We start from the raw sequence: 25661 nt of genomic DNA on the forward strand, positions 1-25661 counted from the left end.
TGATAGGATATGATCTACAGGACTGTTACTGTCAGACTGATATATGATCTACAGGACTGTTACCATCAGACTGATAGGATATGATCTACAGGACTGTTACTGTCAGACTGATAGGATATGATCTACAGGACTGTTACCGTCAGACTGATATATGATCTACAGGACTGTTACCATCAGACTGATAGGAAATGATCTACAGGACTGTTACTGCTATCACTCACAGAAATTATACACCCTGCTATTAAAGCAGTCAGACATGGTGCACTACAGTCAGTCAGTCCCTGTGGTTCCCATTACCAGCCAGCCGGGAGGCTGTAGTGGTGTGACTGATACAACCTGCTATTAAAGCAGTCAGACATGGTGCACTACAGTCAGTCAGTCCCTGTGGTTCCCATTACCAGCCAGCCGGGAGGCTGTAGTGATGTGACTGATACAACCTGCTATTAAACCAGTCAGTCCCTGTGGTCCCCATTACCAGCCAGCCGGGAGGCTGTAGTGGTGTGACTGATACAACCTGCTATTAAACCAGTCAGTCCCTGTGGTCCCCATTACCAGCCAGCCGGGAGGCTGTAGTGGTGTGACTGATACAACCTGCTATTAAACCAGTCAGTCCCTGTGGTTCCCATTACCAGCCAGCCGGGAGGCTGTAGTGGTGTGACTGATACAACCTGCTATTAAACCAGTCAGTCCCTGTGGTTCCCATTACCAGCCAGCCGGGAGGCTGTAGTGGTGTGACTGATACAACCTGCTATTAAACCAGTCAGTCCCTGTGGCTCCCATTACCAGCCAGCCGGGAGGCTGTAGTGGTGTGACTGATACAACCTGCTATTAAACCAGTCAGTCCCTGTGGCTCCCATTACCAGCCAGCCGGGAGGCTGTAGTGGTGTGACTGATACAACCTGCTATTAAACCAGTCAGTCCCTGTGGCTCCCATTACCAGCCAGCCGGGAGGCTGTAGTGGTGTGACTGATACAACCTGCTATTAAACCAGTCAGTCCCTGTGGCTCCCATTACCAGCCAGCCGGGAGGCTGTAGTGGTGTGACTGACACCTTTAGTGAAGAGGCAGCACATAAATCAGCCAGCACTCCATCCCAGACACACACACCTGCAGAATTGTCACTAGAAGACTATCAGACTGGGTCAGCCACTCCATTTCCATGAGGGTAACAGTCATGTAGTAGTATGTAATAGTAGTATTGAACATGGTTGTGAATGGGTCAGTCCTCACCTTGTTCAGAGCTTCCTTCAGCTGCTTCTCAGCCGTCGACTGTTTGATGTTGGCCTCACGCACCATCTTGTGAGCTTCCTGTAAGAAGGCACGAGACGTTAGACCCACAATGCATCACTCATCGCCCTGACCTCTAACCCCTACCGACTCCTGACACAACAGAGAACCCAGCAACAAAACAAGTCAAGACAACCTGAGTCAGAGTCACAGCTGGCACCAAACACCCAGAGAAAAGCAGGTTAGTATCTTTACAAACTAACAAGAGCTTTGAAAACAGGAGAGAGGAGAGACAAAGGAGACCGAGAAAGAGAGAGAGGATGGAAACTGTTAATCTAGCTACGTAAGAGAAGGGGGAGAGACAAAGGAGACCGAGAAAGAGAGAGAGGATGGAAACTGTTAATCTAGCTACGTAAGAGAAGGGGGAGAGACAAAGGAGACCAAGAGAGAGGATGGAAACTGTTAATCTAGCTACGTAAGAGAAGGGGGAGAGACAAAGGAGACCGAGAGAGAGGATGGAAACTGTTAATCTAGCTACGTAAGAGAAGGGAGGAGCGACAAAGGAGACCAAGAGAGAGAGAGAGAGAGGATGGAAACTGTTAATCTAGCTACGTAAGAGAAGGGAGGAGCGACAAAGGAGACCGAGAGAGAGAGAGAGAGAGAGAGGATGGAAACTGTTAATCTAGCTACGTAAGAGAAGGGAGGAGCGACAAAGGAGACCAAGAGAGAGAGAGAGAGAGGATGGAAACTGTTAATCTAGCTACGTAAGAGAAGGGAGGAGCGACAAAGGAGACCGAGAGAGAGAGAGAGAGAGAGAGAGAGGATGGAAACTGTTAATCTAGCTACGTAAGAGAAGGGAGGAGCGACAAAGGAGACCAAGAGAGAGAGAGAGGATGGAAACTGTTAATCTAGCTACGTAAGAGAAGGGGGGAGAGACAAAGGAGACCGAGAGAGAGAGAGAGAGAGAGAGAGAGGATGGAAACTGTTAATCTAGCTACGTAAGAGAAGGGGGGAGAGACAAAGGAGACCGAGAGAGAGAGAGAGAGAGAGAGAGAGGATGGAAACTGTTAATCTAGCTACGTAAGAGAAGGGAGGAGCGACAAAGGAGACCGAGAGAGAGAGAGAGAGAGAGAGAGAGGATGGAAACTGTTAATCTAGCTACGTAAGAGAAGGGGGGAGAGACAAAGGAGACCGAGAGAGAGAGAGAGAGAGAGAGAGAGAGGATGGAAACTGTTAATCTAGCTACGTAAGAGAAGGGGGGAGAGACAAAGGAGACCAAGAGAGAGGATGGAAACTGTTAATCTAGCTACGTAAGAGAAGGGGGGAGAGACAAAGGAGACCGAGAGAGAGGATGGAAACTGTTAATCTAGCTACGTAAGAGAAGGGAGGAGCGAAGCCAAAACACTGATCACAAGGAGGGCCGTCTCAGTGTTTCTGGGGGGGATGAATTAGCCGGTCGGACCAACCTCAAACAGGCTAGCAGTGAGCTCCTCCAGTTCCTGGCCCAGTTGGTCCCTGACTTTAGAAAGCCTTTCACACTCCTCGTCTTTCAACTTAACATCCTTAAGAAATGAAAGCAAATAAAAACAGACAAACACAAAACGTGATGAACGTAAATATAAATGACCAGGTGATAATAATGACAAAGGAAAATCAAATGGTTTATTTTAGCAGCAGAAATAAGATGTAAAAAACAAAAAAAACAAATCCAGAATGTGAAATGGAACCGTGACTTGGTGTGTGTGAATGTTGTGTGTGTAGACTTCTTAACACAGGCACCAACTGTCAGAGCAGCTCACAGATTACTGCACCTGTACATAGCCCACCTATAATTTAGCCCAAACAACTACCTCTTTCCCAACTGTATTTAATTTTAATAAATTTATTTATTTTGCTCCTTTGCACCCCATTATTTTTTTATTTCTACTTTGCACATTCTTCCATTGCAAAATTACCATTCCAGTATTTTACTTGCTATATTGTATTTACTTTGCCATCATGGCCTTTTTTGCCTTTACCTCCCTTCTCACCTCATTTGCTCACATTGTATATAGACTTGTTTATACTGCATTATTGACTGTATGTTTGTTTTTACTCCATGTGTAACTCTGTGTCGTTTTATCTGTCGAACTGCTTTGCTTTATCTTGGCCAGGTCGCAATTGTAAATGAGAACTTGTTCTCAACTTGCCTACCTGGTTAAATAAAGGTAAATAAATAAATAAATAAACACAGGCATGTCCTGGAAACACACACAGTTCAGTTGACAGCAGGCCGAGTTTCGATAGCTGGAATCAAAACGTTTATATTACCCTAATAATATATTACCCTGTACAGTAAATGTATTTCAGAGCAATAAAATACTTAGTTCCTGGAAGGGATCTTTAACCGTGTGTGGCCCTTATTGTCCTATACTAGTTCCTGGAAGGGATATTTAACAGTGTGTGGCCCTTATTGTCCTATACTAGTTCCTGGAAGGGATATTTAACAGTGTGTGGCCCTTATTGTTCTATACTAGTTCCTGGAAGAGATATTTAACAGTGTGTGGCCCTTATTGTTCTATACTAGTTCCTGGAAGGGATATTTAACAGTGTGTGGCCCTTATTGTCCTATACTAGTTCCTGGAAGGGATATTTAACAGTGTGTGGCCCTTATTGTTCTATACTAGTTCCTGGAAGGGATATTTAACAGTGTGTGGCCCTTATTGTCCTATACTAGTTCCTGGAAGGGATTTTTAACAGTGTGTGGCCCTTATTGTCCTATACTAGTTCCTGGAAGAGATATTTAACAGTGTGTGGCCCTTATTGTCCTATACTAGTTCCTGGAAGAGATATTTAACAGTGTATGGCCCTCATTGTCCTATACTAGTTCCTGGAAGGGATCTTTAACAGTGTCAGGCCCTTATTGTTCTATACTAGTTCCTGGAAGGGATATTTAACAGTGTGTGGCCCTTATTGTCCTATACTAGTTCCTGGAAGGGATATTTAACAGTGTGTGGCCCTTATTGTCCTATACTAGTTCCTGGAAGGGATATTTAACAGTGTGTGGCCCTTATTGTTCTATACTAGTTCCTGGAAGAGATATTTAACAGTGTATGGCCCTCATTGTCCTATACTAGTTCCTGGAAGGGATCTTTAACCGTGTGTGGCCCTTATTGTCCTATACTAGTTCCTGGAAGGGATCTTTAACCGTGTGTGGCCCTTATTGTCCTATACTAGTTCCTGGAAGAGATATTTAACAGTGTGTGGCCCTCATTGTCCTATACTAGTTCCTGGAAGGGATCTTTAACCGTGTGTGGCCCTTATTGTCCTATACTAGTTCCTGGAAGAGATATTTAACAGTGTGTGGCCCTCATTGTCCTATACTAGTTCCTGGAAGGGATCTTTAACAGTGTGTGGCCCTTATTGTCCTATACTAGTTCCTGGAAGGGATCTTTAACAGTGTGTGGCCCTTATTGTCCTATACTAGTTCCTGGAAGGGATATTTAACAGTGTGTGGCCCTTATTGTCCTATACTAGTTCCTGGAAGGGATATTTAACAGTGTGTGGCCCTTATTGTCCTATACTAGTTCCTGGAAGGGATATTTAACAGTGTGTGGCCCTTATTGTCCTATACTAGTTCCTGGAAGGGATATTTAACAGTGTGTGGCCCTTATTGTCCTATACTAGTTCCTGGAAGGGATATTTAACAGTGTGTGGCCCTTATTGTCCTATACTAGTTCCTGGAAGGGATTTTTAACAGTGTGTGGCCCTTATTGTCCTATACTAGTTCCTGGAAGAGATATTTAACAGTGTGTGGCCCTTATTGTCCTATACTAGTTCCTGGAAGAGATATTTAACAGTGTATGGCCCTCATTGTCCTATACTAGTTCCTGGAAGGGATCTTTAACAGTGTCAGGCCCTTATTGTTCTATACTAGTTCCTGGAAGGGATATTTAACAGTGTGTGGCCCTTATTGTCCTATACTAGTTCCTGGAAGGGATATTTAACAGTGTGTGGCCCTTATTGTCCTATACTAGTTCCTGGAAGGGATATTTAACAGTGTGTGGCCCTTATTGTTCTATACTAGTTCCTGGAAGAGATATTTAACAGTGTATGGCCCTCATTGTCCTATACTAGTTCCTGGAAGGGATCTTTAACCGTGTGTGGCCCTTATTGTCCTATACTAGTTCCTGGAAGAGATATTTAACAGTGTGTGGCCCTCATTGTCCTATACTAGTTCCTGGAAGGGATCTTTAACAGTGTGTGGCCCTTATTGTTTTATACTAATTCCTGGAAGAGATATTTAACAGTGTGTGGCCCTTATTGTTCTATACTAGTTCCTGGAAGGGATCTTTAACAGTGTGTGGCCCTTATTGTCCTATACTGGTTCCTGGAAGGGATCTTTAACCTCTCTAGGGTACGTGGGACAGTAGCGTCCCACCTCGTCAACAGCCAGTGAAACTGCAGGGAGCCAAATTCAAAACAAAAGAAATCCCATAATTAAAATTCCTCAAACATACTTGTATTTTCCACCGTTTTAAAGATACACTTGTTGTAAATCCAGCCACAGTGTCCGATTTCAAAAAGGCTTTACGGCGAATACACACCAAACGATTATGTTAGGTCAGAAAAACACAGCCATTTTTCCAGCCAAAGAGAGGAGTCACAAAAAGCAGAAATAGATTAAATGAATCACTAACCTTTGATGATCTTCATCAGATGACACTCATAGGACTTCATGTTACACAATACATGTATGTTTTGTTCGGTCGGTAAAGTTCATATTTATATTCAAAAATCTGAGTTTACATTGGCGCGTTATGTTCAGTATTTCCAAAACATCCGGTGATTTTGCAGAGAGCCACATCAATTTACAGAAATACTCATAATAAACATTGATAAAAGATACAACTGTTGTGCATGGAATTTTAGATCCACTTCTCCTTAATGCAACCGCTGTGTCAGATTTCAAAAAAACTTTACGGAAAAAGCACACCATGCAATAATCTGAGTACAGTGCTCAGAGACCAAAACAACCCAAACAGATATCCGCCATGTTGTGTCGTCAACAGAAGTCAGAAATAGCATTATAAATATTCAGTTACCTTTGATGATCTTCATCAGAATGCACTCCCAGGAATCCCAGTTCCACAATAAATTTGTTTGTTTAGTTCGATAACGTCCATCATTTATGTCCAAATACCTCCTTTTTGTTAGCGCATTCAGTACACAATCCAAACTCACGACGTGCGATCACTAGGAGCAGACGAAAAGTCAAAAAGTTCCGTTACAGTCCGTAGAAACATGTCAAACGATGTATAGAATCAATCTTTAGGATGTTTTTAACAAAAATCTTCAATAATGTTCCAACCGGAGAATTCCTTTGTCTGTGGAAATGGAATGGAACAGAGCTAACTCTCACGTGAACGCGCGAGGCTGAGCTCGTGGCTCTCTGGCAGACCTCTGACTCATTCCCCTCTCATTCTCCCCCACTTCACAGTAGAAGCCTCAAACAAGGTTCTAAAGACTGTTGACATCTAGTGGAATCCTTAGGAAGTGCAACATGACCAACATCCCACTGTATCATCAATAGGCAATGAGTTGAAAAACTACAAATCTCAGATTTCCCACTTCCTGGTTGGATTTTTTCTCAGGTTTTTGCCTGCCATTGGAGTTCTGTTATACTCACAGACATCATTCAAACAGTTTTAGAAACTTCAGTGTGTTTTCTATCCAAATATACTATTATATGCATATTCTAGCTTTATTGGCTGAGAAGCAGGCAGTTTAATTTGGGCACGCTTTTCATCCAAAATCCCCAATGCTGCCCCCTACCCTAGAGAAGTTAACAGTGTGTGGCCCTTATTGTTCTATACTACTTCCTGGAAGGAACATGGACATCCCCTGTAGGCTGTATAAGCTGGGTGTTGTCCATGTCATATAATACAACAGAAACATCCTGTGTCCATTTGACCTGCTGCTTCTTAGTAAATATAACTTTATAGTGAGGCTACACCCACTAACCCCCACCAACACCACACACATGCTGATGCAGTAACGGTTGTTCACCCAGTAATTATATGTGAAGAGCTACAACCACACACACACACACAGGGATTACTAGTCCTCTCCTCTGGCAAGGTGACACCTCTTCACACATTGTTTTGTTAACAAACCCAGTAGTTAAATAACTTTCCAGGGCCTGACCAAATACAACAGGACAGACACTAGTGGTATTCTAGACCGTGGTAAACAACAGGACAGACACTAGTGGTATTCTAGACCGTGGTAAACAACAGGACAGACACTAGTGGTATTCTAGACCGTGGTAAACAACAGGACAGACACTAGTGGTATTCTAGACCGTGGTAAACAACAGGACAGACACTAGTGGTATTCTGGACCGTGGTAAACAGGACAGACACTAGTGGTATTCTAGACCGTGGTAAACAGGACAGACACTAGTGGTATTCTAGACCGTGGTAAACAGGACAGACACTAGTGGTATTCTAGACCGTGGTAAACAGGACAGACACTAGTGGTATTCTAGACCGTGGTAAACAGGACAGACACTAGTGGTATTCTAGACCCTGGTAAACAGGACAGACACTAGTGGTATTCTAGACCCTGGTAAATAGGACAGACACTAGTGGTATTCTAGACCGTGGTAAACAGGACAGACACTAGTGGTATTCTAGACCATGGTAAACAGGACAGACACTAGTGGTATTCTAGACCGTGGTAAACAGGACAGACACTAGTGGTATTCTAGACCGTGGTAAACAGGACAGACACTAGTGGTATTCTACACCGTGGTAAACAGGACAGACACTAGTGGTATTCTAGACCGTGGTAAACAACAATAAGCATCTGGAAGGATAAACACCAACTCCCTTGGCTGGCTGGGCCTTTTTATTTATTATTCAATGGCTCAGATTAGTAGAGAGCTAGTTGGGAGCTGGCTTACAGCGTGCGCACACACACACGCGCCCGGACAGGGTTCCCTTTCGCTCATCGAACACAAGGTCATCGCCATGCCGACAGATGCAGAAGGGTGAGAGTAGTGATCAACGCAGGAAGTGGAGGGAGGTAGATAGTAGTAGTGATCAACGCAGGAAGTGGAGGGAGGTAGATAGTAGTAGTGATCAACGCAGGAAGTGGAGGGAGGTAGATAGTAGTAGTGATCAACGCAGGAAGTGGAGGGCGGTAGATAGTAGTAGTGATCAACGCAGGAAGTGGAGGGAGGTAGATAGTAGTAGTGATCAACGCAGGAAGTGGAGGGAGGTAGATAGTAGTAGTGATCAACGCAGGAAGTGGAGGGAGGTAGATAGTAGTAGTGATCAACGCAGGAAGTGGAGGGAGGTAGATAGTAGTAGTGATCAACGCAGGAAGTGGAGGGAGGTAGATAGTAGTAGTGATCAACACAGGAAGTGGAGGGAGGTAGATAGTAGTAGTGATCGACACGGGAAGTGGAGGGAGGTAGATAGTAGTAATGATCAACACAGGAAGTGGAGGGAGGTAGATAGTAGTAGTGATCAACACAGGAAGTGGAGGGAGGTAGATAGTAGTAGTGATCAACACAGGAAGTGGAGGGAGGTAGATAGTAGTAATGATCAACGCAGGAAGTGGAGGGAGGTAGATAGTAGTAATGATCAACACAGGAAGTGGAGGGAGGTAGATAGTAGTAGTGATCAACACGGGAAGTGGAGGGAGGTAGATAGTAGTAATGATCAACACAGGAAGTGGAGGGAGGTAGATAGTAGTAGTGATCAACACAGGAAGTGGAGGGAGGTAGATAGTAGTAGTGATCAACACAGGAAGTGGAGGGAGGTAGATAGTAGTAATGATCAACGCAGGAAGTGGAGGGAGGTAGATAGTAGTAGTGATCAACGCAGGAAGTGGAGGGAGGTAGATAGTAGTAGTGATCAACACAGGAAGTGGAGGTAGGTAGATAGTAGTAGTGATCAACGCAGGAAGTGGAGGGAGGTAGATAGTAGTAGTGATCAACACAGGAAGTGGAGGGAGGTAGATAGTAGTAGTGATCAACACAGGAAGTGGAGGGAGGTAGATAGTAGTAGTGATCACCGCAGGAAGTGGAGGGAGGTAGATAGTAGTAATGATCAACGCAGGAAGTGGAGGGAGAATGGGCAGGGAACGGCAGGAAAGGGGGAAGAAGGTAGGGGTGGGATGAGATGGAAGGAGAGGAAGAAAAGGGGCTGACCCTGCTGGTTCTGGAGCGGACAACTTGTCTGAGCTGCGTAGACTGTCTGGGGGAATCAGCGATTGACCTGTCTGTCTGGGGGAATCAGTGATTGACCTGTCTGTCTGGGGGAATCAGTGATTGACCTGTCTGTCTGGGGTAGGCTGGTCACCTGTTAAGGCTGTACAGACCCACAGTCTGTATTGGGAAGGAGGAACTGGGTGTTTGCACAACGTTTCCCTCTCCTTACTGGAAGAGACACTGGCAACAGGACAGCAGTCAGTCCTGGTGCAGCGAGGAGCAGCCAGAAGGGGTAATACAGGGAGGAAGACACACAGCTTTCTCTGAGGGGAAATGGCAGAGGGATCATCAAGAACTGTGATTCCAAATCCATGAGGGGTCACCATAAGGTCAGCAGTGGTCAATAAGAACACCTGAGAATGACTGATTGGTTCAATCTAACCTCCCCCGGGCCACCCTAGTAGCATGACCCTGCACCTCATTGGAGTGGTCTGATTTGGAGCATCTGTGATATTGAATGAGGTCCAGTCTAATGGCTGTAGTTATAATCCAGGACTTCCCTGATGCTAATGGAACTGAAGGAGCCTCCAGGGGATACTGGGGTTTCCTCTAGTACAGTAGCTAGCTGGTGATTCAGCACCACCTAGTACAGTAGCTAGCTGGTGATTCAGCACCACCTTCTAGTACAGTAGCTAGCTGGTGATTCAGCACCACCTTCTAGTACAGTAGCTAGCTGGTGATTCAGCACCACCTTCTAGTACAGTAGCTAGCTGGTGATTCAGCACCACCTTCTAGTACAGTAGCTAGCTGGTGATTCAGCACCACCTTCTAGTACAGTAGCTAGCTGGTGATTCAGCACCACCTTCTAGTACAGTAGCTAGCTGGTGATTCAGCACCACCTTCTAGTACAGTAGCTAGCTGGTGATTCAGCACCACCTTCTAGTACAGTAGCTAGCTGGTGATTCAGCACCACCTAGTACAGTAGCTAGCTGGTGATTCAGTACCACCTTTTTCTAGTACAGTAGCTAGCTGGTAATTCAGCACCACCTTCTAGGACAGTAGCTAGCTGGTGATTCAGCACCACCTTCTAGGACAGTAGCTAGCTGGTGATTCAGCACCACCTTCTAGGACAGTAGCTAGCTGGTGATTCAGCACCACCTTCTAGTACAGTAGCTAGCTGGTGATTCAGCACCACCTTCTAGTACAGTAGCTAGCTGGTGATTCAGCACCACCTTCTAGTACAGTAGCTAGCTGGTGATTCAGCACCACCTTCTAGTACAGTAGCTAGCTGGTGATTCAGCACCACCTTCTAGTACAGTAGCTAGCTGGTGATTCAGCACCACCTAGTACAGTAGCTAGCTGGTGATTCAGTACCACAAGTCTCTCTCTCAAACCCCTCTCTCTTTCACTCATGATTTTCTGTCTTTCGTTCTCTCGCTCTCCTTCCGTCTTACAATCTTTCTTTCTCTCTCCCACATCCCTGCTCTGAGCAGCAGGACTGAGACAGACAGAATGTGGGTGCAACTGGCAGCTGCGTCTCTCTCACACCATTTCATTCCAGAGATCTCTAAATAAGGTAGTGAGATGACACCTTGACTCTGTCTGGCACACCAGTGTAGAGGGGGAGAGTTAGAATGTTCAGAAGAAACAGAGGTAAAAACAACAACGTTTGAAGCAATAAATGACACGTGAACAAACTCCTGTTTGTGGTTCTAATATGCTGCTCTGATAGAGGCAGAATGAAGAGGCAGAATGAAGAGGCAGAATGAAGAGGCAGAATGAAGAGGCAGAATGAAGAGGCAGAATGAAGAGGCAGAATGAAGAGGCAGAATGAAGAGGCAGAATGAAGAGGCAGAATGAAGAGGCAGAATGAAGAGGCAGAATGAAGAGGCAGAATGAAGAGGCAGAATGAAGAGGCAGAATGAAGAGGCAGAATGAAGAGGCTGAATGAAGAGGCAGAATGAAGAGGCAGAATGAAGAGGCAGAATGAAGAGGCTGAATGAAGAGGCAGAAAGAAGAGGCGGAATAGGAAGATGGCGCCTATTGAGATGGCAGCGTCGCTTCTAGTCCTTAGGAAACTGCGTAGTATTTAAACATTTTCTAAAGTATTATTTCTTACATTGTTAGCCCAGAAAACCTTAAGTGTTGTTACATACAGTCGGGAACAGCTATTGAATATCAGAGAGACGTCAACTTGCCAGCACAACCAGGAATATGACTTTCCCAAAGCGGATCCTTTGTCTGCACCTCCCAGGGCATTTGAACTGTTAGATACTGCTGCACTGTCAGATCTAGAAGCATAAGCATGTAGCTACACCTACAATAACATCTGCTAACCATGTATATGTGACCAATAACATCTGCCAACCATGTGTATGTGACCAATAACATCTGCTAACCATGTGTATGTGACCAATAACATCTGCTAACCATGTGTATGTGACCAATAACATCTGCTAACCATGTGTATGTGACCATTAACATCTGCTAACCATGTGTATGTGACCAATAACATCTGCTAAATATGTGTATGTGACCAATAACATTTGATTTGAACGAAGAGGCTGAAAGAGGAGGCTGATCATAACATGGTAAAATGGACTGAACAAAGCACTGTTCCTGTAGTATCACTGGTCAACCAATCACCTTGCCTGCTCAGGCCCAACCCCTTCCGTTCCAACACGCCCATTCAAACTCTGGTTACGAGGCAGTGATAGTTCTCACTCATCAGAGTTGGCTGGAGAAAGCAGCATTCAGGAGCGCTGGGTTTAAAATAAACATTGTCAAGAGGCTTGTGGGGTAATTTCAGAGAACACAGGAGATAACATGTTGGTTCCCTGCCGTTGATTTCAAAATGGCTGCTTTGATGAGGAGAGGAGAACCACACATTCCTTCTGCATGGATTTCACTCTGTTATCAACTGATGTGAGACCATTCAACTAGTAGACACACAACCAGAGGGAACATACACATGACATGGGCAGTGTGTGTGTGGTCTCTTACCCTCTGTGCCTTGGCTAGCTCCTCCTTCAGTCGCTCATTGGCTTTCTCTCTGATCTCCATGACTGAAGGGCTGCGGAGGCGGGACAGGCTGTCATTGGTCAGACTCAGAGACTCCTCCCCTTCCTCTCCAGACAGGAACACCCCTTCTGCTGACTCCGCCTCTGACCGGACGGGGGGTTCCAACCCCGGAACGCTGCAAGGAATCATGGGTACACTAATGTAAGCATATAGGAGGGTTGGCTGATTACTACAGGGATCAATCAGTCATCACTGATCAGCACTATTGACTGTATGATTAGTGGTGATAATGATCCAGCTATCATTACCTGGTTGGACATTAAGCCTAGTAAGCATGTTTTAATGTATGAATTAGCATCCCAGTGGGCTAGTCATCAATAGTACGTTTTAAGTGTCAATGAACACTGCTTAGTGGAACCCTGGACTTGTATTGAACACATTGTCTGGTTAATACCGACTGCACTGCGTAAAGAGATCCTAGCAGAAATCATGCCATCATTTAAAACAGTTTCACCTGCTAGGATTTGTGTTCCATCTTCAAGATCTCTCTCTAGTATCGCTTTACATTGTGGTTGTCATGGGCCAGGTAATATATCTCTTTACATTGTGGTTGTCATGGGCCAGGTACCATCTCGCTTTACATTGTGGTTGTCATGGGCCAGGTAACATATCTCTTTACATTGTGGTTGTCATGGGCCAGGTAACATATATCTCTTTACATTGTGGTTGTCATGGGCCAGGTAATATATCTCTTTACATTGTGGTTGTCATGGGCCAGGTACCATCTCTCTTTACATTGTGGTTGTCATGGGCCAGGTACTATCTCTCTTTACATTGTGGTTGTCATGGGCCAGGTACCATCTCTCTTTACATTGTGGTTGTCATGGGCCAGGTACCATCTCTCTTTACATTGTGGTTGTCATGGGCCAGGTAACATATCTCTTTACATTGTGGTTGTCATGGGCCAGGTAACATATCTCTTTACATTGTGGTTGTCATGGGCCAGGTACTATCTCTCTTTACATTGTGGTTGTCATGGGCCAGGTAACATCTCTCTTTACATTGTGGTTGTCATGGGCCAGGTAACATCTCTTTACATTGTGGTTGTCATGGGCCAGGTACTATATCTCTTTACATTGTGGTTGTCATGGGCCAGGTACTATCTTTACAATATGGTTGTCATGGGCCAGGTAACATCTCTCTTTACATTGTAGTTGTCATGGGCCAGGTACTATATCTCTTTACATTGTGGTTGTCATGGGCCAGGTACTATATCTCTTTACATTGTGGTTGTCATGGGCCAGGTACTATATCTCTTTACATTGTGGTTGTCATGGGCCAGGTACTATATTTCTTTACATTGTGGTTGTCATGGGCCAGGTACTATATTTCTTTACATTGTGGTTGTCATGGGCCAGGTACTATATCTCTTTACATTGTGGTTGTCATGGGCCAGGTACTATCTCTTCACATTGTGGTTGTCATGGGCCAGGTACTATATTTCTTTACATTGTGGTTGTCATGGGCCAGGTACTATATCTCTTTACATTGTGGTTGTCATGGGCCAGGTACTATCTCTTCACATTGTGGTTGTCATGGGCCAGGTAACATCTCTCTTTACATTGTGGTTGTCATGGGCCAGGTACTGTAAGGCTGTTTCTCCAGGAGGGTTTCTTCCTGACCTTCCATTGTGGGGTTCTGTGCTGCCCAGTAGCCTAGGGGCAGAGTAGATGGGCTGGGTGGGCAGCTGGTCGGCTCGCAGGGCGTTGGGGGGGCAGGGGCTGGAGCTGAGGGAGGGTGTACGGTACAGGGCGCTGGAAGGGGCGCTGTGACATTGGGGTCTGGTGTCGGAGGTCAATCCGTGGAGGTCAGGGGTGGTGGGTGACGCCAAGTTGACCTCATGGAAGCCTTCGAGGGGTTCGCTGGCCATAGCCCTGCAGCTTCAGTCATCATACACCTCCCTGAGGAGAGGAGAGAGGAGAGAGGAGAGGAGAGAGGGGAGAGAGGGGAGAGAGGGGAGAAAAGAACATGATTCAAACGAAAGTCAAAATAATGACTGTTTGGGGTCAAACAGAGACCTCCATTCTAGACTACATTCACACAGATCTAATTCTGCTATTTCAAGCAGACTACCCACAGCAGCAACAGTATCAGTGTGTGATCCGAGGTGTGGACTATGGAGTAGCTGATTAAACACTGTCTCCCTCTTCAGCCCCAGCAGAGAGAGCAGACCGCCAGGCCACTGCTCCAGTCAGTGAGGACTGAGAGGAAACAGGTCATTCAGGGGAATGTTCCAGACAGGAACAGGCCAGTCTCTCTGAGAGGATATAGGTCATTCAGGGGAATGTTCCAGACAGAAACAGGCCAGTCTCTCAGACAGGAAACCGGTCATTCAGGGGAATGTTACAGACAGTAACAGGCCAGTCTCTCTGAGAGGAAACAGGTCATTCAGGGGAATGTTCCAGACAGGAACAGGCCAGTTTCTCTGGCAGGAAATGTAGGTTTAGCTAGCCTGCACAACTAAGACTGGTTCCACCAAACTGTTTAATTCCAGAAGCTGTTTCATTCAGTCATTCATTCATTCAGCTGAATTGAAACCAACAGGTATGAACCTACCATTACGATGAATGTGTGTGTATTTAAAAGCTGATGATGTGATTGTGTGTGTAGTGGGTCTCCTCTTCAGTCAGGACAGACCTCCAACACTGACTTACTGCTGCAAGAGAAGACAGGAAGAGATGAGAGTTACTGTTGGGGAACAGCTTGGGGGAACAGCTTGTTGGGGGAACATGTTGGGGGAACAGCTTGGGGGAACAGCTTGTTGGGGGAACAGCTTGTTGGGGGAACAGCTTGTTGGGGGAACAGCTTGTTGGGGGAACAGCTTGTTGGGGGAACATGTTGGGGGAACATGTTGGGGGAACATGTTGGGGGAACATGTTGGGGGAACAGCTTGTTGGGGGAACAGCTTGTTGGGGGAACATGTTGGGGGAACATGTTGGGGGAACATGTTGGGGGAACATGTTGGGGGAACATGTTGGGGGAACAGCTTGTTGGGGGAACATGTTGTTGGGGGAACATGTTGTTGGGGGAACAGCTTGTTGGGGGAACATGTTGGGGGAACAGCTTGTTGGGGGAACATGTTGGGGGAACAGCTTGTTGGGGGAACATGTTGGGGGAACAGCTTGTTGGAGGAGCAGCAGCTTGGGGGAACAGCTTGTTGGAGGAGCAGCAGCTTGGGGGAACAGCTTGTTGGAGGAGCAGCAGCTTGGGGGAACAGCTTGTTGGAGGAGCAGCAGCTTGGGGGAACATGTTGGGGGAACAGCTTGTTGGGGGAACAGCTTGTTGGGGGAACAGCTTGTTGGGGGAACAGCTTGTTGGGGGAACAGCTTGTTGGGGGAACAGCTTGTTGGGGGAACAGCTTGTTGGGGGAACATGTTGCCAGGGTTAATTAGGTGTAACCCTTTACACTTGTACCCGTAGACAGGTTTAAGATGACAGATTTGGACAGTAATTAGCACCTAAATTGGAAAACACTACCTGTACAGTAACATGCTATATACATGACGTCAGACCTCTGGCTTTTGACTGACAGACGTTCTGAACTAGAGCACCACACGCCACAACAAGTTTTACAGATGATTTGTTGTCCGAACGAGGGAAATGCTGTAAATTAAGTATTTTGAAAGATGAGATGTTGAGGATTATAATTAATACCTCTGATGTCACACAAGGAAGACAAACACCTGTGAGTCCAAACGTACATTTCACATTTCTATGTCAGACAACTCATGTCATGTACAGTGTCAACGTTTATCATCACTATGTATAATGTGCAGTTACCAGGTGACATGGGGTCACACCCTGGGTTGTTGTGAACAGAATGAGTCTGGTTGATGAACAGTTACCAGGTGACATGGGGTCACACCCTGGGTTGTTGTGAACAGAATGAGTCTGTTTGATGTGCAGTTACCAGGTGACATGGGGTCATACCCTGGGTTGTTGTGAACAGAATGAGTCTGTTTGATGTGCAGTTACCAGGTGACATGGGGTCACACCCTGGGTTGTTGTGAACAGAATGAGTCTGATGAACAGTTACCATGTGACATGGGGTCACACCCTGGGTTGTTGTGAACAGAATGAGTCTGTTTGATGTGCAGATACCAGGTGACATGGGGTCACACCCTGGGTTGTTCTGCGCAGAATGATGTTTGTTTATTGTGAAGAAAGTTCAGCGTGCCACACAGACCTGAATGCCACTTGGACACTCAAACCCTTGTCATTTTTTTGTCTTGTGTTGCACCCACCCCACATATTCCAATAATATTTTCAGATTTTGTTATCAACAAACGCAGCAAAATGTCCAGTAAATTTGAAATCCACATCAACACTGTAATGTTTGGATTCAGTGTTGCGTCAGGTGAATTGTGTCTTCACCTTCAGTCTAATACTGTTACCATTGTCTCCCAACTGTTCCCTGTTAATGGTTACCGTGGTTATGCTTTTCATAGTTCTTCTGTAAGAAACATTTCAATGTAGCCCTATCCATATAGGCCAATTCCCAGGAGCGTAAAGGGTTAACACTGTTGAAGATATTACTAAAAAAAGGTATGAGCAGAAATTGGATTACATGTAACTGATTACAAAAAACTAACTGTAATATGGATTAGATACTTTTTAAAAAAACTAGATGATTACTTCGAAGATTACTTTTAAATTCAGAAAGGATTTTGTTTGCTGAAATAAAATATTGATGACATCTTTGTTTTCAATGACAATCAAATCAGCGTTGAAAAAAGAAGTTTAAGTTTGTTCCACCTGAGGGTCTGACCACCAAACAGAGACCACTATGATGACACACCCAATGATGACCACCAATCAGAGACCATTATGATGACACACCCAATGATGACCACCAAACAGAGACCACTATGATGACACACCAAATGATGACCACCAATCAGAGACCACTATGACGACACACCCAATGATGACCACCAATCAGAGACCACTATGATGACACACCAAATGATGACCACCAATCAGAGACCACTATGATGACACACCAAATGATGACCACCAATCAGAGACCACTATGATGACACACCAAATGACCACCAATCAGAGACCACTATGATGACACACCCAATGATGACCACCAATCAGAGACCACTATGATGACACACCAAATGACCACCAATCAGAGACCACTATGATGACACACCCAATGATGACCACCAATCAGAGACCACTATGATGACACACCCAATGACCACCAATCAGAGACCACTATGATGACACACCCAATGATGACCACCAATCAGAGACCACTATGATGACACACCCAATGATGACCACCAATCAGAGACCACTATGATGACACACCAAATGATGACCACCAATCAGAACCACTATGATGACACACCAAATGATGACCACCAATCAGAACCACTATGATGACACACCAAATGATGACCACCAATCAGAGACCACTATGATGACACACCAAATGATGACCACCAATCAGAGACCACTATGATGACACACCAAATGATGACCACCAATCAGAGACCACTATGATGAAACACCACTGGGGCAGCAGGTAGCAAAGTGGTTAGAGCGTTGGACTAGTAACCGAAAGGTTGCTGGATCGAATCCCTGAGCTGACAAGGTACAAATCTGTTGTTCTGCCCCTGAACAAGGCAGTTAACCCACTGATCCTAGGCCGTCATTGTAAATAAGAATTTGTTCTTAACTGACTTGCCAAGTTAAATAAAGGTTAAATAAAATTGTAAAACACCAAATGTGTTTGATGGATTGTGGGAAAAGAGCAGGAATAGGCGTTTGTAGGCTACAGTCCAAGCTGTGTCTTCCAATGGGGCGACTGCTGTCGGCATCCAAAGATTATCCAACTTGAATAAACGCTTGGAGATAAAGGATGACATCAGTGGAGTCGTCTACGGCGATACAGATATGACTTATTACTGATATCTACATGGAGTATTGATGTGAATCACACTGCTGCTCTCTCATTTAGCTATTTGTGCTTTACAGATTATGGTTGTTGTGGACGGCTGTTCACAAATCTAAATGTGTATTTGAACCCAATAATAGTTGAATTCAATACGTTTAAGCTGCATGTTTTTGAAACCAGTGGACAGTCAGTGAAAAATGCGCTCTGGCAACAGCTGCATATTGCAGATCCTAAACAGCCGGTGAAATAGAGGTGAGTGAGATCCTCCCTTCTGAACTCCACTGGCCAAACACACGACAGACACACCCATACAAAGGTTAAGCTAACTCTGTTATGAGGTGTTGTTACAACCAGGCCAGTCCACTGAAGGTTGGATATAAAATAAATCTATTGGCTGGAAAGACGGGAGAGCCCGGTAATGGGAGCAGCTCATAGGCTGCATCACCTGTCTGTCGGGACGGCTACTATGGAAACAGTGACAGGTTGTCATTCTAATTTCCTACCCAGTGAGCATGGTGCTGTAAACAGAGGAGAGTAACGACCGCTCTGAGACGAGCTACTGTAGTGTTTGTGTGTGTGTCTCTCTCTTTGTCTGTGTGTTTCTAAGAAGGTGTGTTGTGATGGGTTCTCAACAGGGTTTACAGATACAACAGGACAAGAATAGCAGCATTCAGACAGTAGGCAGGTCATTACTCATCAACTATTAGTCCCATCTACAGAGAGGGGTTCAACTAGATCACAGTCTACAGAGAGGGGTTCAACTAGATCACAGTCTACAGAGAGGGGTTCAACTAGATCACAGTCTACAGAGAGGGGTTCAACTAGATCACAGTCTACAGAGAGGGGTTCAACTAGATCACAGTCTACAGAGAGGGGTTCAACTAGATCACAGTCCTGTCTACAGAGAGGGGTTCAACTAGATCACAGTCTACAGAGAGGGGTTCAACTAGATCACAGTCTACAGAGAGGGGTTCAACTAGATCACAGTCTACAGAGAGGGGTTCAACTAGATCACGGTCTACAGAGAGGGGTTCAACTAGATCACAGTCTACAGAGAGGGGTTCAACTAGATCACAGTCTACAGAGAGGGGTTCAACTAGATCACAGTCTACAGAGAGGGGTTCAACTAGATCACAGTCTACAGAGAGGGGTTCAACTAGATCACAGTCTACAGAGAGGGGTTCAACTAGATCACAGTCTACAGAGAGGGGTTCAACTAGATCACAGTCTACAGAGAGGGGTTCAACTAGATCACAGTCTACAGAGAGGGGTTCAACTAGATCACAGTCCGGTCTACAGAGAGGGGTTCAACTAGATCACAGTCCTGTCTACAGAGAGGGGTACAACTAGATCACAGTCCTGTCTACAGAGAGGGGTTCAACTAGATCACAGTCCTGTCTACAGAGAGGGGTTCAACTAGATCATAGTCTACAGAGAGGGGTTTAACTAGATCACAGTCTACAGAGAGGGGTTCAACTAGATCACAGTCTACAGAGAGGGGTTTAACTAGATCACAGTCTACAGAGAGGGGTTTAACTAGATCACAGTCCTGTCTCACAGAGAGACAACTAGATCATAGTGTAGAAGGTTAAATAGTGTAAGAAAAGTGTTTACCAAACTGCTGATTCAGATGTATAGTGTACACACACACAGACAAAGGTGAGAGGTGTGTGTACGCCAGGTGTATAGCATACGGTAACACCAGGTGTATGCTACATCTGTGGCCAATCACCACATCAACATGAACCAGTGTTAACTACTGTATTATAACCAGCCCAGTTACTACCTACCATCACATCAACATGAACCAGTGTTAACTACTATATTATAACCAGCCCAGTTACTACCTAGCATCACATCAACATGAACCAGGGTTAACTACTGTATTATAACCAGCCCAGTTACTACCTACCATCATCACATCAACATGAACCAGTGTTAACTACTGTATTATAACCAGCCCAGTTACTACCATCACCACATCAACATGAACCAGGGTTAACTACTGTATTATAACCAGCCCAGTTACTACCATCATCATCACATCAACATGAACCAGGGTTAAGTACTGTATTATAACCAGCCCAGGTACTACCATCATCATCACATCAACATGAACCAGTGTTAACTACTATATTATAACCAACCCAGTAACTACCATCATCATCACATGAACCAGGGTTAACTACTGTATTATAACCAGCCCAGTTACTACCTACCATCATCACATGAACCAGGGTTAACTACTATATTATAACCAGCCCAGTTACTACCTACCATCATCACATGAACCAGGGTTAACTACTATATTATAACCAGCCCAGTTACTACCTATCATCACCACATCAACATGAAGAGAACCAGTGTTAACTACTGTATTATAACCAGCCCAGTTACTACCTACCATCATCACATGAACCAGGGTTAACTACTATATTATAACCAGCCCAGTTACTACCTACCATCATCACATGAACCAGGGTTAACTACTGTATTATAACCAGCCCAGTTACTACCTACCATCATCACATGAACCAGGGTTAACTACTGTATTATAACCAGCCCAGTTACTACCTACCATCACATCAACATGAACCAGTGTTAACTACTATATTATAACCAGCCCAGTTACTACCTACCATCATCACATGAACCAGGGTTAACTACTGTATTATAACCAGCCCAGTTACTACCATCATCATCACATGAACCAGGGTTAACTACTATATTATAACCAGCCCAGTTACTACCTACCATCATCACATGAACCAGGGTTAACTACTGTATTATAACCAGCCCAGTTACTACCTACCATCATCACTTGAACCAGGGTTAACTACTATATTATAACCAGCCCAGTTACTACCTACCATCATCACATGAACCAGGGTTAACTACTATATTATAACCAGCCCAGTTACTACCTATCATCACCACATCAACATGAAGAGAACCAGTGTTAACTACTGTATTATAACCAGCCCAGTTACTACCATCATCACATGAACCAGGGTTAACTACTATATTATAACCAGCCCAGTTACTACCTACCATCATCACATGAACCAGGGTTAACTACTGTATTATAACCAGCCCAGTTACTACCTACCATCACATCAACATGAACCAGGGTTAACTACTGTATTATAACCAGCCCAGTTACTACCATCATCATCACATCAACATGAACCAGTGTTAACTACTATATTATAACCAGCCCAGTTACTACCTAGCATCACATCAACATGAACCAGGGTTAACTACTGTATTATAACCAGCCCAGTTACTACCTACCATCATCACATCAACATGAACCAGTGTTAACTACTGTATTATAACCAGCCCAGTTACTACCATCACCACATCAACATGAACCAGGGTTAACTACTGTATTATAACCAGCCCAGTTACTACCATCATCATCACATCAACATGAACCAGGGTTAAGTACTGTATTATAACCAGCCCAGGTACTACCATCATCATCACATCAACATGAACCAGTGTTAACTACTATATTATAACCAACCCAGTAACTACCATCATCATCACATGAACCAGGGTTAACTACTGTATTATAACCAGCCCAGTTACTACCTACCATCATCACATGAACCAGGGTTAACTACTATATTATAACCAGCCCAGTTACTACCTACCATCATCACATGAACCAGGGTTAACTACTATATTATAACCAGCCCAGTTACTACCTATCATCACCACATCAACATGAAGAGAACCAGTGTTAACTACTGTATTATAACCAGCCCAGTTACTACCATCATCACATGAACCAGGGTTAACTACTATATTATAACCAGCCCAGTTACTACCTACCATCATCACATGAACCAGGGTTAACTACTGTATTATAACCAGCCCAGTTACTACCATCATCATCACATGAACCAGGGTTAACTACTATATTATAACCAGCCCAGTTACTACCTACCATCATCACATGAACCAGGGTTAACTACTGTATTATAACCAGCCCAGTTACTACCTACCATCATCACTTGAACCAGGGTTAACTACTATATTATAACCAGCCCAGTTACTACCTACCATCATCACATGAACCAGGGTTAACTACTATATTATAACCAGCCCAGTTACTACCTATCATCACCACATCAACATGAAGAGAACCAGTGTTAACTACTGTATTATAACCAGCCCAGTTACTACCATCATCACATGAACCAGGGTTAACTACTATATTATAACCAGCCCAGTTACTACCTACCATCATCACATGAACCAGGGTTAACTACTGTATTATAACCAGCCCAGTTACTACCTACCATCACATCAACATGAACCAGGGTTAACTACTGTATTATAACCAGCCCAGTTACTACCATCATCATCACATCAACATGAACCAGTGTTAACTACTATATTATAACCAGCCCAGTTACTACCTAGCATCACATCAACATGAACCAGGGTTAACTACTGTATTATAACCAGCCCAGTTACTACCTACCATCATCACATCAACATGAACCAGTGTTAACTACTGTATTATAACCAGCCCAGTTACTACCATCACCACATCAACATGAACCAGGGTTAACTACTGTATTATAACCAGCCCAGTTACTACCATCATCATCACATCAACATGAACCAGGGTTAAGTACTGTATTATAACCAGCCCAGGTACTACCATCATCATCACATCAACATGAACCAGTGTTAACTACTATATTATAACCAACCCAGTAACTACCATCATCATCACATGAACCAGGGTTAACTACTGTATTATAACCAGCCCAGTTACTACCTACCATCATCACATGAACCAGGGTTAACTACTATATTATAACCAGCCCAGTTACTACCTACCATCATCACATGAACCAGGGTTAACTACTATATTATAACCAGCCCAGTTACTACCTATCATCACCACATCAACATGAAGAGAACCAGTGTTAACTACTGTATTATAACCAGCCCAGTTACTACCATCATCACATGAACCAGGGTTAACTACTATATTATAACCAGCCCAGTTACTACCTACCATCATCACATGAACCAGGGTTAACTACTATATTATAACCAGCCCAGTTACTACCTACCATCATCACATGAACCAGGGTTAACTACTGTATTATAACCAGCCCAGTTACTACCTACCATCATCACATGAACCAGGGTTAACTACTGTATTATAACCAGCCCAGTTACTACCTACCATCACATCAACATGAACCAGTGTTAACTACTATATTATAACCAGCCCAGTTACTACCTACCATCATCACATGAACCAGGGTTAACTACTGTATTATAACCAGCCCAGTTACTACCATCATCATCACATGAACCAGGGTTAACTACTATATTATAACCAGCCCAGTTACTACCTACCATCATCACATGAACCAGGGTTAACTACTGTATTATAACCAGCCCAGTTACTACCTACCATCATCACATCAACATGAACCAGTGTTAACTACTGTATTATAACCAGCCCAGTTACTACCTACCATCATCACATGAACCAGGGTTAACTACTATATTATAACCAGCCCAGTTACTACCTACCATCATCACATCAACATGAACCAGGGTTAACTACTATATTATAACCAGCCCAGTTACTACCTATCATCACCACATCAACATGAAGAGAACCAGTGTTAACTACTGTATTATAACCAGCCCAGTTACTACCATCATCACATGAACCAGGGTTAACTACTATATTATAACCAGCCCAGTTACTACCTACCATCATCACATGAACCAGGGTTAACTACTATATTATAACCAGCCCAGTTACTACCTACCATCATCACATGAACCAGGGTTAACTACTGTATTATAACCAGCCCAGTTACTACCTACCATCATCACATGAACCAGGGTTAACTACTGTATTATAACCAGCCCAGATACTACCTACCATCACATCAACATGAACCAGTGTTAACTACTATATTATAACCAGCCCAGTTACTACCTACCATCATCACATGAACCAGGGTTAACTACTGTATTATAACCAGCCCAGTTACTACCTACCATCACATCAACATGAACCAGTGTTAACTACTGTATTATAACCAGCCCAGTTACTACCTACCATCATCACATGAACCAGGGTTAACTACTATATTATAACCAGCCCCAGTTACTACCTACCATCACATCAACATGAACCAGGGTTAACTACTATATTATAACCAGCCCAGTTACTACCTACCATCATCACATGAACCAGGGTTAACTACTGTATTATAACCAGCCCAGTTACTACCTACCATCATCACATGAACCAGTGTTAACTACTGTATTATAACCAGCCCAGTTACTACCTACCATCACATCAACATGAACCAGTGTTAACTACTGTATTATAACCAGCCCAGTTACTACCTAGCATCACATCAACATGAACCAGGGTTAACTACTGTATTATAACCAGCCCAGTTACTACCATCATCACCACATCAACATGAACCAGTGTTAACTACTGTATTATAACCAGCCCAGTTACTACCTAGCATCACATCACCATGAACCAGTGTTAACTACTGTATTATAACCAGCCCAGTTACTACCATCATCACATCAACCAGTGTTAACTACTATATTATAACCAGCCCAGTTACTACCTAGCATCACATCAACATGAACCAGGGTTAACTACTGTATTATAACCAGCCCAGTAACTACCATCATCACATCAACATGAACCAGTGTTAACTACTGTATTATAACCAGCCCAGTTACTACCATCATCATCACATGAACCAGGGTTAACTACTGTATTATAACCAGCCCAGTTACTACCTACCATCATCACATGAACCAGGGTTAACTACTGTATTATAACCAGCCCAGTTACTACCTACCATCACATCAACATGAACCAGGGTTAACTACTATATTATAACCAGCCCAGTTACTACCTACCATCACATCAACATGAACCAGTGTTAACTACTGTATTATAACCAGCCCAGTTACTACCTACCATCATCACATGAACCAGTGTTAACTACTGTATTATAACCAGCCCAGTTACTACCTAGCATCACATCAACATGAACCAGGGTTAACTACTGTATTATAACCAGCCCAGTTACTGCCATCATCACCACATCAACATGAACCAGTGTTAACTACTGTATTATAACCAGCCCAGTTACTACCTAGCATCACATCACCATGAACCAGTGTTAACTACTGTATTATAACCAGCCCAGTTACT

At 44.1% G+C, this 25661-nt stretch overlaps 1 protein-coding gene across 5 annotated transcripts in view; it reads right to left on the bottom strand.

Moving 5' to 3' along the window:
- The window catches only part of LOC116371246 (rab-3A-interacting protein-like), a 62359-nt gene that overhangs the window by 19195 nt on the left and 17503 nt on the right, over window positions 1–25661 (bottom strand). For 3 of the 5 annotated variants that reach the window (XM_031820114.1, XM_031820116.1, XM_031820113.1), the window contains exons 2-6: window positions 15064–15163; window positions 14130–14408; window positions 12430–12622; window positions 2693–2788; window positions 1230–1307 (exon numbers count right to left, since the gene is read on the bottom strand). In XM_031820114.1, coding sequence (XP_031675974.1) covers window positions 1230–1307; window positions 2693–2788; window positions 12430–12622; window positions 14130–14377 — 615 coding nt within the window. In that variant the 5' untranslated portion in view covers window positions 14378–14408; window positions 15064–15163. The remainder of the gene's footprint in view (window positions 1–1229; window positions 1308–2692; window positions 2789–12429; window positions 12623–14129; window positions 14409–15063; window positions 15164–25661) is intronic. The other 2 variants (XM_031820118.1, XM_031820115.1) reach the window with 2 other exon arrangements.

Source organism: Oncorhynchus kisutch, unplaced genomic scaffold (genome assembly GCF_002021735.2).
Source record: "Oncorhynchus kisutch isolate 150728-3 unplaced genomic scaffold, Okis_V2 scaffold3051, whole genome shotgun sequence".
Classification (NCBI taxonomy): domain Eukaryota; kingdom Metazoa; phylum Chordata; class Actinopteri; order Salmoniformes; family Salmonidae; genus Oncorhynchus; species Oncorhynchus kisutch.